The sequence below is a fragment of the Gouania willdenowi genome, chromosome 24 (genome assembly GCF_900634775.1).
Source record: "Gouania willdenowi chromosome 24, fGouWil2.1, whole genome shotgun sequence".
Taxonomy (NCBI): Eukaryota; Metazoa; Chordata; class Actinopteri; order Blenniiformes; family Gobiesocidae; genus Gouania; species Gouania willdenowi.
In genome coordinates, this window is record NC_041066.1 from 24,689,100 (window position 1) to 24,707,240 (window position 18,141).

The 18,141-nt window shown below is 37.3% G+C and overlaps 1 protein-coding gene across 4 annotated transcripts in view; it reads right to left on the reverse strand.

The window, feature by feature from the left end:
• trim67 (tripartite motif containing 67) overlaps window positions 1–16,953 on the reverse strand; it is a 39,995-nt gene extending 23,042 nt beyond the window's left edge. For 3 of the 4 annotated variants that reach the window (XM_028439496.1, XM_028439495.1, XM_028439493.1), the window contains exon 1: window positions 16,042–16,869. In XM_028439496.1, coding sequence (XP_028295297.1) covers window positions 16,042–16,869 — 828 coding nt within the window. Of the gene's footprint in view, window positions 1–16,041 lie in introns of all 4 variants that reach the window. The other variant, XM_028439492.1, reaches the window with a different exon arrangement.
• Between the last annotated feature and the right edge of the window lie 1,188 nt (window positions 16,954–18,141).

The following is an 18,141-nucleotide window of genomic DNA, read 5'->3' on the forward strand; positions in this document are numbered from 1 at the left end:
AAGAGTACATGAACAAAAGCATATAAGCAATAAAAAAACTCATAAATGAAGTTAGTTAGAATTTATATGGTTGAAATTATAAAAAAGTTGTCATTCAGTTTCATTTGCACATCAATTTATGTTTAACTAATATAAATAATCAACTAAACTAAGAATAACAAATTCACTCTTTTTTTTCACTATTTGACAATAATGCTTTTTCTCCAACATAATAAACCATAGATGATAAAATACAATAAACAGGAACTGATTTCCTGAGAAAACTATATTTGTATGCATTTTATGGGTGACATCACTGGTGTTTTAGTTTATTTAGATTAGTTCTGCTCCACGGTTCCAAAGCAAAACCGTGTGTTATAGTCGAGCTGCTGCTTCAAAACTACAATCAAAACAAAGGTGAAAACAGTTCTCACGTGTGGTCTTCTGTGTTGTAGCCAATAATAAAAGGTTTGTTGTGTGTTTTTCCCAATAGACGTGACTATGTCACGTCTAATAAACCTTTTTTATAAAATCACCAATGCTTCGCCTGGACTCCATCACTCAACCAGAGCAATAAATCATGTCTCCAAAAGAGGTCAACCGCAAATTTTGCCGTAACACAAGATTCTGTCGAAGCGGAGCTGTCTTCAGTTCCTTCATGCCGGCAGAAACACACAAACAACCAATCAGCTAACAGACAAGCGGACCCAGCATGCGGAAACAGCCTATCATATCTACGTACGTCACCAGTAACAGGCAAACAGCCAATCATTCAGCAGCTGTGGAGTTTGGTTGCCATGTTGATACGTTTTCTAATGAATAGCATGCAGTGAGTTTAGACTGTGCAGTGAGAAGCCAGGAGGAAAGTAGAGGAAACTGGCACCGGTAGTATCGTAATCCACGGTAGTACCGTCGTGTATAATTTCTGGTATAGTAGGAACGGTACAATTTGGCACCGTGGGGTACCGTGGGCATCGTGAAACTATATCTACAACTGTAACAGAGCTGAAATATGACAGGTTTGCCCAGAAGGAAATGGACTCTCACGTTCGACTGAGTGGAGAAATAAAACAAAAGGGAAAAAGTAAAAAATAAAAAAAAGCCAACGTCACCTTTTTCTGCTTTTGTTCTCTTGCTGTAGTTGACCTTTTTAACTCCTCCAAACCACATCATCATGTATTTTACTCCTGCTCAATAACTCATTATATTATTATTACAGGAGCATTTAGTCATTGGATGACATTTACAGAGGAGAAAAAAAAAGAAAAAAAAAACATCTTCATATCTTTGTCTACACTTAGTGATCGTCAATAAAACTCATTTTTCATACAAATGTGTGCTTTTATATTTTTAAAACATACCACAAGAAACCGTGTACCCTTCGTTCTTTGGTTATTCCATTTTTAAACCAAATCAAAATTAGGCAAGACCTGTATTCACAGGGCAAATAAGTATTTGGCAATTGAAAAAATTTGGCAAAAATAACAACCTGTATCTGGATTTGTTGACATGTTTGTTCTTTTACTAATTAAATTTAAAGTAATAATTCAGGAAAAACACAAGACTTACCTTGACCTTAAATATGACCTTGAGCAAAGATCAAATTCTTCAGTAATGTCTACAATGGATGGATGGTTGGCTTTAAATAGAGATTTATCTGGGCTAAAAAAAATAAATAAAAAAAGATCCTGGTATTTTATTTTGAAACTGCTGCTCACCTCTAACAGCAATATTTCTTCTTTACATTAAAAATAATACTTTTCTGTAGTGTTTCCCTTGTTAAGCTGTTCAGTCTCTCCCTCGTACTGTATATTATATCAAATTAAACTCTGGGTTTGTAGCGCCTTCATGAATAATAAAGACATTGTTTGAAGGTGCATGGTCTCCTGTGCAGAGCTTTGAGAGGAAACGAGCTGAAATCCTTTGTAGGTGTAAAGAAGCTTGTGGTGGGAGCGGATGAGGAGGCGAGCAGGAGCGGAGGACGACTGTTCTCTGAGTGTGAGATCCTGATCCTGATCCAGCCGCCTCCGCTCCGTGCGTCACAGTCCGTGCGTTGGATGACAGCCATTCACAGCTAATGCACGAGTAGCTTCATCACTTCATCATCGTCATTACAGAGAACACATTCACGCTTTAAACTGCATCGTTACTGTAATTGTGATCACATTCTGGCTGACAGGTGAAGCAATGGCTAGACCAGTGTTTCTCTAATGTGGGTACGTGTACCCCTAAGGGTACGCAATGGCACTACAGGGGGTATTTGAGAGGGAGTGAGTGGAAAATATGGGGTTTTATAATGTTTATTTTTAGTTCAAAATGATAGTTACACAAAATATTACCAGCAACTCACAAAATGACAACAAAAACACACTAAATATATATATATAATATTTACTGAGTAATTAAAAGAACAGAGAAACAACAACAAAACACACAAAATGACACCAAAAACACACACACTGTGATAGAATAATTTTAATAATACCAATAACACACAAAAACAAAAACAAAGACACACTAAATGAGAGAAAAATACACAAGATCACCACAAAATACACAAAAAAATTAAAAACAGCCAAACGACACCAAAAACAATATAACAATTCAGATAATATGAACAGAAACACACAAAAAAGGTTACGTTTTATACTGAATAATAAAAAGAACAGACAAACAACAACAAAAAACACAAAATGATGAGAGAAATGATAAGAACATGAACAGTCTTGGTCCCACATCAGGAGCGAAATGACGGGAAATAAAAGACACCAAAAATGCACTTTGGGGTGATTTTAGGCCCAAGATTTTGGTAGCCTGAATTTTTGGTGAATCACCACATATTATAGTGATTCCCAGGAGGAAAATCCCCCAGAGACGGCAGATTAAAAACAATTCTGTTACGTGAAGGAGATAAAACAGCACCAACCGTTTATTTAAGACGAGCAGGAATTAATAATAAACCTCGAGAGCACTTGTGTCGAACTCAAGGCCCAGGGGCCAAATCTGGCCCTTCAGAACATCCAATTTGCCCACAGGAGACAGTAAAAATTACAGAATTATTCACTACACACCCTCAACTACATGTTCATTCACTAGTACCATATTTTCCCATTAAACAGGTGGTTAATGTGTTTGGAAGAGAAACACACAGACATGACACATATTTGGAATCATTTTAGAGTTTAACGTCTGTGTATTTTTTGTTGTCGATTTGTGTGTTTTTCTGTCATTATGGGTGTTTTTGTTGATCTTTTGTATGTTTTTGTGGTTGTTTTGTGTCTTTATGCGTATTTGTGGAGCATTTAGCATATTTTTGTTCTTCTTTAGTGAGTTTTTGGAGTCATTCTATGTATTTTTGTGGCCAATATGTTGAATTGTTTTGTACAACTAGAGTCATTTTGTGTATTTTTGTGTCTTATTGTGTGTTTTTGGAATCATTTTGTGTTGTTGGCCACGCCATGTCAGGAGATCAAAGTAAATTTCCTTAAAAAAGATGTTTGTATAAATTGACTTGCTGGAATTATTTCTTAATCTCTATTAACAATTGTTCTTAAAATCTGTAAAATAATGTATGAAAACTGCTCTGAAACTGATGTTCGGTGCGTTACCAAACAATAGCTTTAAAATAAAACAAAAACAACAACTTGAGGCTTTAGTGATGTGCACATCTGTGCTTTAGCAGAACAATCACTGTATCGCTCTCTGGGTCCTTCCAGCCAGATGTTTTTGCAGTATTATCGTTTCACATCTGCCAAAGGTCAAAAACAATCTCCCGTCCCCTTTTTGCTCCTCTTCCTTCTGTCATCCAGTGCGTCCTGGGCATCCCAATCCTGTTCAAAGCCCCTGAACCAACACACACATTGTGAATCTAACACTATTTATGTCTTTGAGCTCTGGAATGATACAATATTAAGTGAAATACTTCATGATATTTCAGAGTTCAGAGCCTCAAATTAACAGAAAGACTCCTCGTAGACAATTGCAACAAGCTTCAGATTTTCCCTGACCGCAGAAAACTGAATTTATGTTTTGAAACGACACGGAAAAAGCTATCTTACCGTGTTTTTCTTTCTCTTTATTTAAAATCTTGCTCCAATGTGACAAAGAAATGCGTCGCGTGCATGTTTCAGGACAATATCAAGCCTTTAAAAACGGTGGCTGAATGTCAAGAAGTGCCACGTGTTACGGTTTGTCTCGCAATCATGTTATCCTGTGACTGGCAATGAATGCAGAGCTTCATGTGAAGTGTGTTTTTAATGTGTTGTAATAAACAAGCTGTTAATTTGAATCTGAAAAGGCACAAATAGAAGTTTAGCTGATGGTGTACTAGCTGAACTGGTGATCGGTTTACCTGGTGACACATCAAAGCAGAAGCATTTTTAACAAGGCATGACCTGCATTCACAAGGCGAATACGTATTTGGCAATTTGAAAAAAAAATGGCAAAAATAACAACCTGTATCTGGATTTGTTGATGAGTTTGTTCTTTTTACTAATTAAATTGAAAGTAATAATGCAGGAAAAACAGAAGACTGACCTTGACCTTAAATATGACCTTGAGCAAAGATCATGGTCACACATTGAAAGGAAATGTTGTTCAATGGTACCAGTCTGAGCACGTGGCCAAGTTATAGTGAAAGATGAACTTTGACCCCAACAGATCTTTTTACTGGTAGGTCGTACAGCTTCAGTACAATTAAATAAAATACTCCACTTGAGACAAACTTTTCATAAATGTAAGCATCAATCTTGTATGATAAATATTCATAGAGACATGGAACATTTTGTTTTTTGACACAACAAGTTCCATGACAAAGGAGTTGCGGAAGAAAAATAATAAGAACTCCTATGATAACAATGTATTTGGCGATTTTTAATTGCCAAATACAATTACACAGTTATACAGGATTTTGTGCAAAACAAGAGGGTGATTCTCAGTTGGTGGAAATTAAAAGTTTCACAAAGAATGTTGTGGGATCAAATCATACATTTAAACAACGGTGTCTACAACGGAGATTGTAAAGCTCTGTAAAGCTCTTACTCTTACATGAAATCAGCAAAAAGCATTTAAATGTAAAACTAATCACAGTAGTCGACTCTATTTAGCATGTTTGGTATGATTTCAGGAAGTTTAAAATCCTTTCTTTTTTAAAAAAAAAATGTTCATTAATGAACTTTGTCTTGTTGCAGAATGTGACAGAAACCAGAGACAGCATGTTCAGGTTCACTTTTTTTATCTTCCACTCCACAATGAAGCCCCCCCCCCACCACCACCACCACCCCCACCCTCGGGCAGCTCATTCCTCTCCTCATTCCTTTGACAAACCGTGGAGAGAATCAGCAGCTCCCAGCATGCATTGTTTTAATACCCTGACATTTTTTCATGGAGCGTTTCTTCTGGGAACGAGGCAACAAATGTGCAGCAGAGCAGTAAAGATCAATAATTGATCAGGGCATCACCATATATTAATATCTACTCAGAGGATCAGCATTAAACATGTAGGGCTAGGGCTGGGCGATATGGACCATAACTCATATCACAATATTTTTTCTCAAAATGGCGATATACAACATAAATCTTGATTTTTTAACTCAAAACGCAAAATTATCTCTACAATGGATAGATGGTTGGCTTTAAATAGAGATGTATCTGGGCTAAAAAATAAATCAAGATCCTGGTATTTTATTTAGAAACTGCTGTTCACTGTCATTTTCTATATCGCCAAAATAGAAAAGTTGATCAATCTTGAATCACAATATATTGCCCAGCTCGAGCTCGGGCTCTATAATTTCCACGTTAACGGAATCACGGGTGTGACAAATGAAAACGGAATCCACTGTTGAATGTGGAAATGAACAGAATGTGGATGAAACGCCGTCACCGTGAGGCAAAGAAAGTTTATTTAATGAGAAGATGCTTTTGGGGAGCGCTCATTAGGTGGTTTTCTTTTTATATTACTATTTATTTTATTTCCTCACAGGAGTCAAAAACAAATATTTTCTGAGACAATCAATTTATATATATATATATATATATATATATATATATATATATATATATATATATAATTTGGAGAAAAAAAATAATGGATTTTATAAGGCCATATATGTGCAAATAAGAGAAACTTAAACACGTTGTACTCTGCGATTGAGCGTTTATTGATCTGAAAGCAGTCCTTGTAACCATGGCAACGCTGTATATTGTTTCACCGTGGTGGGACGTTCATGCACTCAGAAGTCTGGCATCAGCACACACTTCTCCGCTTTCCAAAAATAGATCACACACACTCACACACAATGGGTTTACTACAGCGACACACACACACTACTCCTGGAGGGTGTGTGTGTGTGTGTGTGTGTGGGTGTTTGTGTGTGTGTGTTATGGTCAGAGAAGAGGACGGTGCATTAACCTACATGTGCTTTGCAGCGTAGATGCTGTTTTTGTTTTTTTTTTACACCAAAACATGAATCAAATGTTAAAGGGATAGTTCGCCTATTTAAGACATGACGTTGTATGCAATCCTCACCAGCACTATAGTGCATACACATTGTGTATGGCTGAGACAGCTTTGGCTGGTTGCCGTCGGCGGAGTCAGACATGTTGTCCGCGAGTCGCGCTATCAACAGCTGATGGGATTAGGCGCACCGATGACGTTGACGGCAGCGCGGATTGATGGAAACGGAAGAGAAAATAGTGCCGATTAAAACTGGAGGTATGAATTTTTTTTATGGGCGGTTTTGTGATGTAAATGAATCAAGCTTTCAAACGCATATCTTTTTTTCTATTAAAAACGCACAGTTTTGTGGCCCCGGAAACTAACCGGGACTACTTTCTTGACCAACTTCAAATGGCCAGAACTCGGACCAGGGAGGTGACCACTGAGTGAAACAATGTGTATGCACTATAGTGCTGGTGAGGATCGCATACAACGTCATGTCTTAAATAGGCGAACTATCCCTTTAAAATTAGAGTTGTGTAATGGTCTGACCGTTTTTATAAACATTAATTCCAATCACGTATTGGTCAATAACAAAAAAAAATATCACCTAAATATTTTCTTATGCTGGATTAATTTAAAGGTGAATTTTGAACGTAACCTTGGGCTGGACAATATATGAAGATTTGAAATTTAACGAGAATTACTGACATTTGAAAAAATAAAAAAGTGTTGTCGAGGCTTTGATTCCGTTTCAAAATTTCTCCAATTCCATTTATTTATTCCTGCGTCACTTCACACTTTTCCACTTCTTTTTAGTTTCATCAACTTTCCATGTTTAGCTGACTTTACTGGCTTTTAAACTTGCTGAAATCATACCAAACATGATGAATAAATAAGGTTAATCATTTTATATTTATAAGCTTCACCAGAGTTTCAACTCTCATCATTTCATCTAATTATGTATTTATTAATCAAACAATACGTTGATATATCTCAACTTTTAACTTTTTCACGATAATCTTGGGAAGATTGATTATTTAAAAAAAAATAATCACGATTATTTTAGTCATAACTGAAATCACAATTATTCAAGCGATTATTTGTCAACCAAAATGTTATTTACTTTTTGTACAAAACAATGTCAAATAATCCCCGTTTGTCAGACTACAACAATTTGCTTAGAAAACTATTTAAAAACATCTATAGATCATAATAATAAAACCAGCGAGTGATAACATATTTTAAACAATCATATTTGGTAATTAAGTGAAATAAATAGTATTTAATGCAGTGGTTCTCAACCTTTTTTGGATCGTGACCCCATTTTGATGTATATAATTTCTGGTGACCCCGACAACATTTTTTTCCTAGAATAAGTTTTTGATGCAAATTAGTTGAACTAGATTTATACTTACTTTTAAGATTGTGCGTTGTTTAAAAATCTCTTTTAATATTTCCATAAATTTCAGGCGACCCCCATTTAAACTAAACTAAATATTAATAATCAGTCTTTCTTGTGTGCCAAGCTTTATTCTTTGTAGATATCTGAAATAAAATAAAGGTAAAATTTAATTCAATTTGAATTTTGGTTAATTGCACAGTTTTACGATACATAATCTAAAAACAATCAAGTAAACGAGAGGCACAGATCAATAAATCTGACATTCCTGCTGCTCTTCAGAGTTGAACTAACTTTATCCTACGATCCAATAAACTGGAAGCAACTTCATCATCATCCTGAAAATGTTTAATCGTGTGGGCGAAAAGAGAAGAAGCAGCGAGACAGAATGTTCCCTGTGAATATCAAACCATGTCCTGTAAAATGATCCGACACCTAAGAAGGATTTCAGAGGCTTTGGGAGGAGAATGGAGCAGATTTATTAACGTCACACAGAGGGAAAGACGACAGATATCAGAAAACATGAGGCTAATCTATGGATTAACGTCACTCTCCAGAATCAAACGACTGGAGTTCCTCCTCAGCTAACGGTTTAGAAAAAACTGTTCATTCACGCTTTGGTTGAGGCACATGTGAAATGCACTGAAGTGGTTGCCTAGCAACAGGGCATGCAATCACCTGTATTTAAAAAGATACACAGGATCACTGACCGAGGTTACCCCTGGTGAAGGAAAACACCAACCTTCCACGGCCAATTCGGCCTCAAGCCAAAAACAAACCACATACAGTATTTGGACTCTGGGGAATAAAACGCATCCGCTGGTGCCACAAAATAAGCAATTTTTTGCACCGTGATTCGCCTCTAGCGGGTGCAGTTCTAACTCTACCCGGGGGGGATTCACATATTCAGACTGAGGCGGACCACACCTTTCTGCTGACACCTCTTTTGGCCCAATCCGAGCATTGTTTGGTTATATAATAACTATTGAATAGCAATGGTGGTCATATTGAATTTTTTAGTGGCCAACACTTTTTTCCAAAACAGTGGCCCTTTGACCGTTTCTGTGCCAAACTTCATGCTTTTACACCAAAGTGAACAACTCTCTTGAAATATGCAATTAATCTGCAGCACTAATATCAACTTTTCTAAATTGATGATATAGAAAATTACAATATTGCCCATTTTGATATATTTTTGTTTTATAGCTGTTATTTTGTATTAAAATACTTGTTTTAGGAACAAGTGTTATCACTACTTCTCAGTACAACATAAAAAGCTCAGTTAGATGATCACTGGTGCGTCATAACCCAGAACTCACTCACAAGTGCTGTCCCTTAATATTAAAACCAATATTCTATTAAAGTACTCACATCCTTATTACATACATTACATAGAAGTCTTTCTATAAGACACATTATTTTGAAATAATGCCCATGGGAGACTTCTGTCCCTGCAGCGCTCCCAACATCACACACTAACATACTACACACTCAATGAGTATATACTGTCTACTATATACTACAGTATGATTAGGATGATGAGCGTTCCCACTGAATACACTTCCAACACATTTCATTCACACATTTCACTCATTTTCAGAGACCATCCATTGTGCTACTGACTAAACTTCCTGTTAACTTCAAAATAAGAGCCCTTTTTACTAGAGATCTAAAAAAACGAAAAAAAAAAAAAACTAATGAAAGACAAGAAGAGATGCTTTTATTTTGAAAAGGGGATGTTTGATTATTAGCTTGAAGTTGGTCCCGGGACCATTTTACATTCCGCTCACAATGCATCATGGGACGGATGAGTATAGTTGACTAGTGTGCACACCGTGCATACTTAAAAAATGTCCACATATAGTATACATCCTGATATTTCTCACGTACCCAATCTTTTCAACCTTTAATATTTTTTTGACCATCAAAGTGAAATCTGACAATTTTTCCACAACATATCCAACGACCTCTCATGCAGAAGATGAAAAAAATACAGTTAATGGTCAAACAAAATACATTCAGGTCTTTAAATTAAAAAGAACAGTAGCGCTGGGCGATATGGGCCAAACCTTCTAAAAATGTATATATACGACATACGTACGTAAATGTTGATATTTTTAACTCAATAAAGTCTGATCAGAAAGACAATTCTGGGTTATATTTGCTGATGCAAAATGCCACACAGACACATTTATTAACCAACAGCTGATCAATATTTGCCACTTGAGTCTTTTTCTCTTCTAAGGGACAGCACGTGTGAGTGAGTTCTATAGAAAGGCTTTTTAAATCCATCTAACTGAGCTTTTCATGCTGTTCTGAGAAGTAACGAAAGCAACAACTCTTAAAACAAGTATCTTAATACAAAATTAATCACAAAATATGTGTCTCAGAAATATGGAAAAAGTGTAAAGAATAAATACTTGTATGATGTGATGTGTACAAATAAAAACAAGTAATAAAAAAAAATCTTGATATATAGGTGATATTTTCATTTTCTTTATCGCCAAAATAGAAAACTCGATGTATCTTGAATCTCGATATATTGCCCAGCTCTAAAGAACAGTTGTGTGTTTCTCTTTCTACAATAAAAATAAACTTTGCCGTCGTGCCGTGCTGAATCATGACTGTGTGATCCAATGATCCTCGGAGCAATGAGTCGGCAAAATGTGAAGAAGGTGACATCATTAAACTGTCGTTCAGAGTAAATCTAGTCTAGTTTCCCCTGCAGAGGAAATACACCAACACTAACGCTAATTACATTTCCTCCATCGTTAACACTGAAATACAAGTGGGATGTGTCCCAATAACAGACTGAGATGATGGTGCAGAGGCAGCGCTAGCAGCGCTAGCAGCCAGGTTTGGGCTCAATTATAATTATAATTGCCTAATTGATTACAATTATGACTCAGTTATAAATCTCGTAATCGTAATTAAATTGTAATTGAGTTTAGATAACTGACTTTATAAATGTAAATGTCATGAAAATTCTATAAAAATTGTCAATTATAATTTAACGCTAACCAAATCAAACCATGTTACTAGGGATGTAACGATTCACTCAACTCCCGATACGATTCGATTCACGATACTGGGTTCACGATACGATTTTCTCACGATTTATTTTACAAAATGGGACTGTAGACAAATGATGACTGAAAAATATTCCTTTTTTTGGGGGGAAAATACTGTACTATTTTATTTTTCATTGTCAAAAGAATCCCTTGATAAACTATTCAAAACAATGCAATTGAACTAAAAATAAATCTTGAATGAAATAAATAAAGGAATAATACAAATGAAGAAGAAGCCTATTAATTTAAATTCTAGTTCAATTCAAAACTACATAATAGTTCTTTTTCTTTTTAAAAGTGCAACTGAAAATGTATTTTGTGCCTTAACAATTGGACTTAAAAAAAAACAAAAAAAACAGTCATTTTACTGCGTTGACGTCAAATATTTGTTTGGACCAGCAGAGGGCGCTGGTAACCCAGTGGTCGGTTGGCATGCAGATATTCCACCAGTGAAGAAGAGATGCTATGCTAGCAGACAGAGCTAATAGGAAAACGTGACTTTTACAGATATTCACGTAATATTACAGATATTCTTTCGGTGCTAAAGATGTAAAGAATCATTTATGAGAATGTTTAACAGTAAATGGCGGCCAGAAAGAAAGTAGTAGCAGATTCCACCCGCCACGATTCAATTTTCAGCGCATCAATGTGAACCGTGGTACCTATGAATCGATTTTTAACTGCCTTATGATTAATCGTTACATCCCTACATGTTACAGTTTTACACATATATAGTTAACTATTATTAATGTTCCATATCAAGCTTTCCCACATTTTAAATCTAGGGGTATACTGACACAAAAAAGGCTCAGACGCTCACACCAAACATATTAAAACCAAAAACCTGCAGCACTAGCTGCTACTGCATCGCTGTATTATTAATATTTAACTGCAGAGCTACAGGGTCACACATAAAGGCGTGTGTGTGTGTGTGTGTGTGTGTGTGTGTGTGTGTGTGTATTTTCTGCCTGACTGATCAGAGGAAACTGGATCAGTGTGTCTTCCTCTTCATTCCCTCTGTAAAGGCTCGTCCGCTTCACTTATGCATATTTACGCCTTCAGAATGCGTGTGTGTGTGTGTGTGCGTGCGTGTGCGTGTGTGTGTGTGTGTGTTGGACCCAGCGATCACCCCTGGGGGGGCTCCTCCCTGATGCACTGTAATGTTTGATTTGCATTGAGGCCGTTGATGAAGACAATGATTCAAAGCATGATTTACATTTTACAGGAAAATAAAACGTAAAAAAGAAACTATTCTTGTGAACGCAGAAAAAAGGTGATAGTTGGAGCCTTTGCTGAGTCATAGCAGACGTCCTGGTTGGAATGGAATTTAAAGAATGAAGCATGTTAAGGAGCATAAATTACAGCCTGATGAAATGTGCACGTGACGCATCGATTGATGGGGAATCCTATAATCTTTAACCTTTAGGAGGAAGTGGAGGACTTATTAAAACTGACCGTGTGTGTGTGTGTGTTATGGACTACACACCAAACAACTCCACCAAAGGTAGAAAAGAAGCCTCACACACTCCATTCATTCATGTTTCATTGTAACATGTAACAATGTTTGGGGCGAAACCTTTATCTGATTGGTTCTCATCCACATGTGTTTTATTCAATGAGTCAATAACTGTGTTGGAAATGTCACACACTATGTACTACACACTCAATGAGTATAAACCAGACATAGGCAACTGGTGGCCCACAGAACAAATCCCCAAAAACTGTATTTAGAAGTTGAAAGGAATATAAAGCCCAACATAATACACAAAATAACTCTCAAAACACACAAATCGACACTAAGTGATCATCTAACTGAACTTTTAATGCTGTTCTGAGAAGTAACGAAAGCAGCGACTCCGAAGATTAATATTTTTTTTTTACACAAAATAAGCTATGAAATGAAAATACATCGATATAGGCGATATTGTAATTTTCTATATTGCAAAAATAAAAATTTGCAATATGTTGCTCAGGCCTACTCCAGAGACACAAAACTGTTTACAAAATTACACATAATGACAGGAAAACACAGAAAAACAACAACAAACTAAAAATGAAGAAAATGAGAGAAAAATACACAAAATTAAATAAATAACAAAAACACAAATAGACTCCGAAAACACACAGAATGATTACAAACTGACAAAACTATAAAGTCAAAAAAAGAAGTAGAATATCAACATGAGCTCACTTGACTGATAAAACTCACGTAGACACATTTTATGCCAACATCTCAGATGCTACCGACTAAACTTCCTGTTCACTTCAAAACGAGAGCCCTATTTACAAAATACTTTTAAAAACTAATGGAAGACAAGAAGAAGAGATGCTTTTATTTTGGTACTTGGGACAAAGGATGAAAACACAGAAAAACAACAAACTAATCAATGACACCAAAGATGAGACACAGTCCAGACACCAGGCTCTTATTTTGAAGTCAGATCCAATACAGGAAGTGGGACACTTATTAAATCAGTGCATGGATCGATCACATCGACATTCACGGGACTCGTTGAAGAATAAAGCTTTTCCTGAGCTCAGCATTAATTAAGGATGAAGATGACGAGGGCGGGGCTATCCGCCAAAATAAAAGTCACTCTGCTGTTCATCTTCCTCAACATGACTGACAGACAGCATATTATTACTAATCTCTCATTCATTGGTGACTTATCAACGCCTCCCACGGCTGCTGTGACGGGTGGTTCATGGCCCGTTAATGGGACGCAGCGGAAAGGTGGAGGGGCCGTGAATCAGAGACACACAGGACACGCTAAGACAAAAAGCGTGTGTGTGTGCGTGTGTGATAAATGATGAATGCACCGCCTGAAGGCTTCACACACATACAAACAAAATAAAAATACTAGATTAGTCCCAAACACCCACTTTGCAGAAGACTGGCACACAAATGTATTGTTTTCATTGATTCAGTCATATACCAAAATCCATGTACATTGGAAAAACGTTGAGATTAATTTATTACAGTCTCTAATTATTATTATTATTTTTTTATTATTTTTCAGTAATACCATTTTAGTCTTTTCCAGTGTTTATTAGGTCAACTATCCAAGCTCAACACAATGTCAGGGAGAACCTGCAAACTGCACAAAACTGCTCAATCGCAGCCAAGATTTGCAATATTTAACTTAATAGATGAGTAAGAAGCGTTTTTGACACATATTTAGGACAATTTAGTTTGTCGGGAATTAACATTAAAGTTGAGGAAGAAAGACAATAAATGTGCGTTTTAGGAAAATATTATACATTTTCACCTTTATTTCTCACTTAAACAGAAGATAGATGATATTTAGGTGTGCTGTTATGACTTCTGAAGCATTAAAAACTACAATTATAATTCATTTATGAGATAAAACTCAATTAATTCCTATAGCGCTTTTTTTGGCATGATTTTTGGACAAACTGAGGACAAAACCAGTCTTTACATGCACCCAACCCCCAACATAATGAATAGAACAGGTTCAGATGTATATTTTAGTGAAGAGTATAAGACATAATGCAAAGTGTAATTTATTCATTATAATTCTAACATTGTGACATTGTAACCTAATGGGGACGCACTTGAGTTGACCCCCGTCACTGATCCTTAAAACTGATGAAAGGGCTGTTTTAAAATATTAAATAAATCATAAATCACTTTAATCATCCTTTAATGAAACAGGCAGGAGGAAGGAGGGGGAGGGGGGGCTGGTTGATGCATTCAGCTGGAAAAATGCTGCGTTTTAACGCGATAATGTCACATAGTCAAAAAATAATATACAATCAGAATATGAGATAAATGAGTTCTGTGCTTTTCTCTCTTTAAAATCTGTCCTAAATGTGCTTTTTTGTACAAAAACCTAAGGCATAAATTCCAAAAAAATTGTATGCCTGATCTGAGAACAGAAATTGATTTTTTTCCCATTTTTATGCTTTACTATAGCCTTATCTCAGCAAAAAAAATCCTAAATATTTCAATTTTAAAGCCTTACTATAGTCGAATCTGAGAAAAAATCTAAATATTTCCATCTGTACACTTTACTGTAGTCTCAGTGCTGTATTTTTCTGTGTGGTACGTTAGGATGAAGGAGGAGTCGAGCTGACCTCCTCCTGTGCACATGTGGGCCAGAGGTGCACGAGACCACACTCCGCCCTTTCCAGGTGGTGACTCAGCGTTTATTCAATGCCCTACATACAGTCAATGGAGATTACTAGAGCAATGATCCATCCATCCATCCATCCATCATCCATCCATCCATCCTGTTAAAGCTTTTATCTGATTTCTAATGGTCCCAGATCCAAACTAAACTGCTTCTATCAAACATTGACTGCGCTTTAGTCCAGATGTGAATCCAGTTAGACGTTTATGTTAATTATAGCCTAAAATATTACTTTTCAACTTTCCCAAATTCATTCTTAGGGTACATACACACATTTCCCTTTTTTTCCCTTTCATCGGCTTTGCATTAGGTTTGTACGTCTTTTTGGAATAGACGATTTGATACACATCTAAATACACCGGTTACAATTCCATTCAAAAATAATATATTTGAAAAACTGAACGACTCGAAACGATTCGATGCCATGTAGAAACGATACAATTTGGAAAATTCTATTGCAAACATCTGTTGATAATATAGACATTATTCTTACATTTAAAAATTGTTTGTGTGTGCATACAGGAGTGTTTGTGTGTGTGCAGTGTTTGTGTGTGTGTGTGTGTGTGTGTGTGTCCACCACGAGTGTTTGTGTGAGTGCAACACAAGTGTTTGTGTGTGCATGCACGAGTGTTTGTGTGTGCAGTGTTTGTGTGTGTGTGTGTCCACCATGACCATGTTTGTGTGCGCGCAGAGTGTTGGTGTGTGTGCACCACGCGTGTTTGAGTGTGTGCAAAGACTGTATGTGTGTGCACCACAAGCGTTTGTGTGTATTTGCTCGCCAGTGTTTGTGTGTGTGTGACTTGCTGGGGCTTGTTTGTGCGTGAGAGACACTTTTATTTCAGTTTAATCAGCTTAAGCAGTTTTTAAAGTAGCTTTATAGATAAACTGTTTATTTAAAAAAAAAAAAAAAAAAAAATACTGATTCAATCGATTAATTTACTGACCGATTAAATAATCGTTAGTTGCAGACCGAGTGTGTGTGCGTGTGTGTGTACTCACTTTGTGTTGTTTCCACATCATGGGGAGGGTCTTCACCTCGTGCTTAGCGTGCTTTCCCTCCTCCAGACACTTCATGCACACCGGGGCCCTGCAGCTGCAGCAGTACATGCTGAAGTTCTCCGCCTCGTGGTCCAGACACGTCGCCGGTTTCCGAGCTGTGGCCGGCGGGCCCGGACCACCGGCTCCTTCGGCCCCCGCCGCCGCCGCCGCCTGGCTCTGGGGGGGCAGCAGGCGGTGTTTGGCCAGGGGGCCCCGGGACGGATGGCACCGCTGCTGGCAGGAGGAGCAGTAGTACACGTCGCACTGCTCGCACATCACCGTGGCGTCCACCGGGTTCCGGTCACACAGCTGGCACTTAATGGCACCGGAGGAAGAGGAGGAAGTAGTGGTGGTGGTATTAATGCTGGCGGCTCGGTTCTGCTGGTACCGAGACACGATGGCCTCCAGGAGCCGGTTCCTGGGGAAGCCCCGCAGACCCCGCTCGTCCAGGGACACGCTGCGGTGGCACAGCGGGCAGGTGAGCGAACAGTGGCGGTGAGGGTGCGGGACCAGCGCGGGGAAAACCCGCACCCCGTTGGGGGACTTGAGCTGACAGGGCGTGTAGGAGCCGTAGCCGCTGTCCGTCTCGCTGTACAGGCTCATCTTGTCCATGTCCAGGTAGTCGTAGTCCGAGCTGCCCGAGGCTCGGCTCGGCACCGGAGCGTCGCCCTCCGGGGTCTGCACCGTGATGTTCCGGGCGCACGGCAGGCACACGTTGTGGGAGCAGGGCAGCAGGACGGGCTCCTTGAACAGGGAGCCGCACACCGGGCACTTCAGCTCTTCCTCCATGGCTCCGGTGTCCGTGTTTTACCGGGAGGAGACGATGCTGCTGACCGCGGAAACGCCTCAGCACCGACTGACGAGGACAGCGACACACGGAGCTCTGCGCATGCGCGGCGAGGGGCGGGGCATGCGCTGTGATTTTTAGGTTAATTTATTAATTATTATAATATTGATAATAATTATAGTAAAATTAGTATTAATAATACTAATTCATGTAGTAATTATAATAATTAATATCAGGATAATAATTATATAATAATAATAATATTGGGGCCCTCAGGATCTCTAGTCACCAATGAGTTCTACTGAAAATCTGATTTACTTTGCAGGGTTCAAACTCACAAAGATAAATACATATATAAAGTTATAGTATTAAATTAACCATCTTCTTTCTGTTTTGCAGATCTGTTGTATGTTAAATTATGATGTATATGTCAGGAAAAATGTCTTGAAAGTGGAAAAAATGTACAGAAGAGGCACTGAAAATTTATGGAGAAATTGAAATAATGCAGCAAAAAAATGCATTAAAAGGAGCAAAAATATTGCAAAAAAATAGGTTAAAATATGGCAACTTTGGTGTAGTTGCAGAAAAAAGGGTAAAAATGTGCAAAAATGGGGTTACATTGTTCAAAAAATATTCATAGTTTCTCTGGAATATTTATTTTTATCTACAAACTGTTGAAACGTGTTTAATCTAAGCAAGACATTTGAACAAATATGTTAATAAATTGAATCTTGTTTTGTGTGGATTTTTGAGTTTTTGTAGTCGTTTTGTGTATATTCATAGTTATTTCTTGTATTTTTCTGTAATTGGTATGTTTTGTTTTTTTCTCATTATGTGTGATTTTGGAGTATATTGTTGTTTTGGAGTTATTGTGTATTTTTGTAGTTCGACCTTTTATTGTTTCATGTGTTATTGGAGTCTTTATGTATTTCTGTCATTTAGAGTATTTTTTTGGTTATTTTCTCTATTTCTAATTTTGGTTATTTTTAATATTTTTTGTAGGTAATTTGGAGGCAATGTGTAATATTGGATCATTTTGTCTCGTTTCCAGTTGTGTGAGTCTGATAGAAATGTTTCCCACACAGAAAGGTTCTACTTTAGATTTGTTAACCTCTGGGAAACAGTAAATACTGTACTTTTTACTGTATGTAATCTACCAAAGAAAGAGAAAGTGCTTAAAAGTCATTATTTATTTATTGATTTTGTCCAGTTAAAATTGTACGAGTGGATTTCTTTCTCAGTCATATGTTGTTAAAATGGACTTGTCACACTTA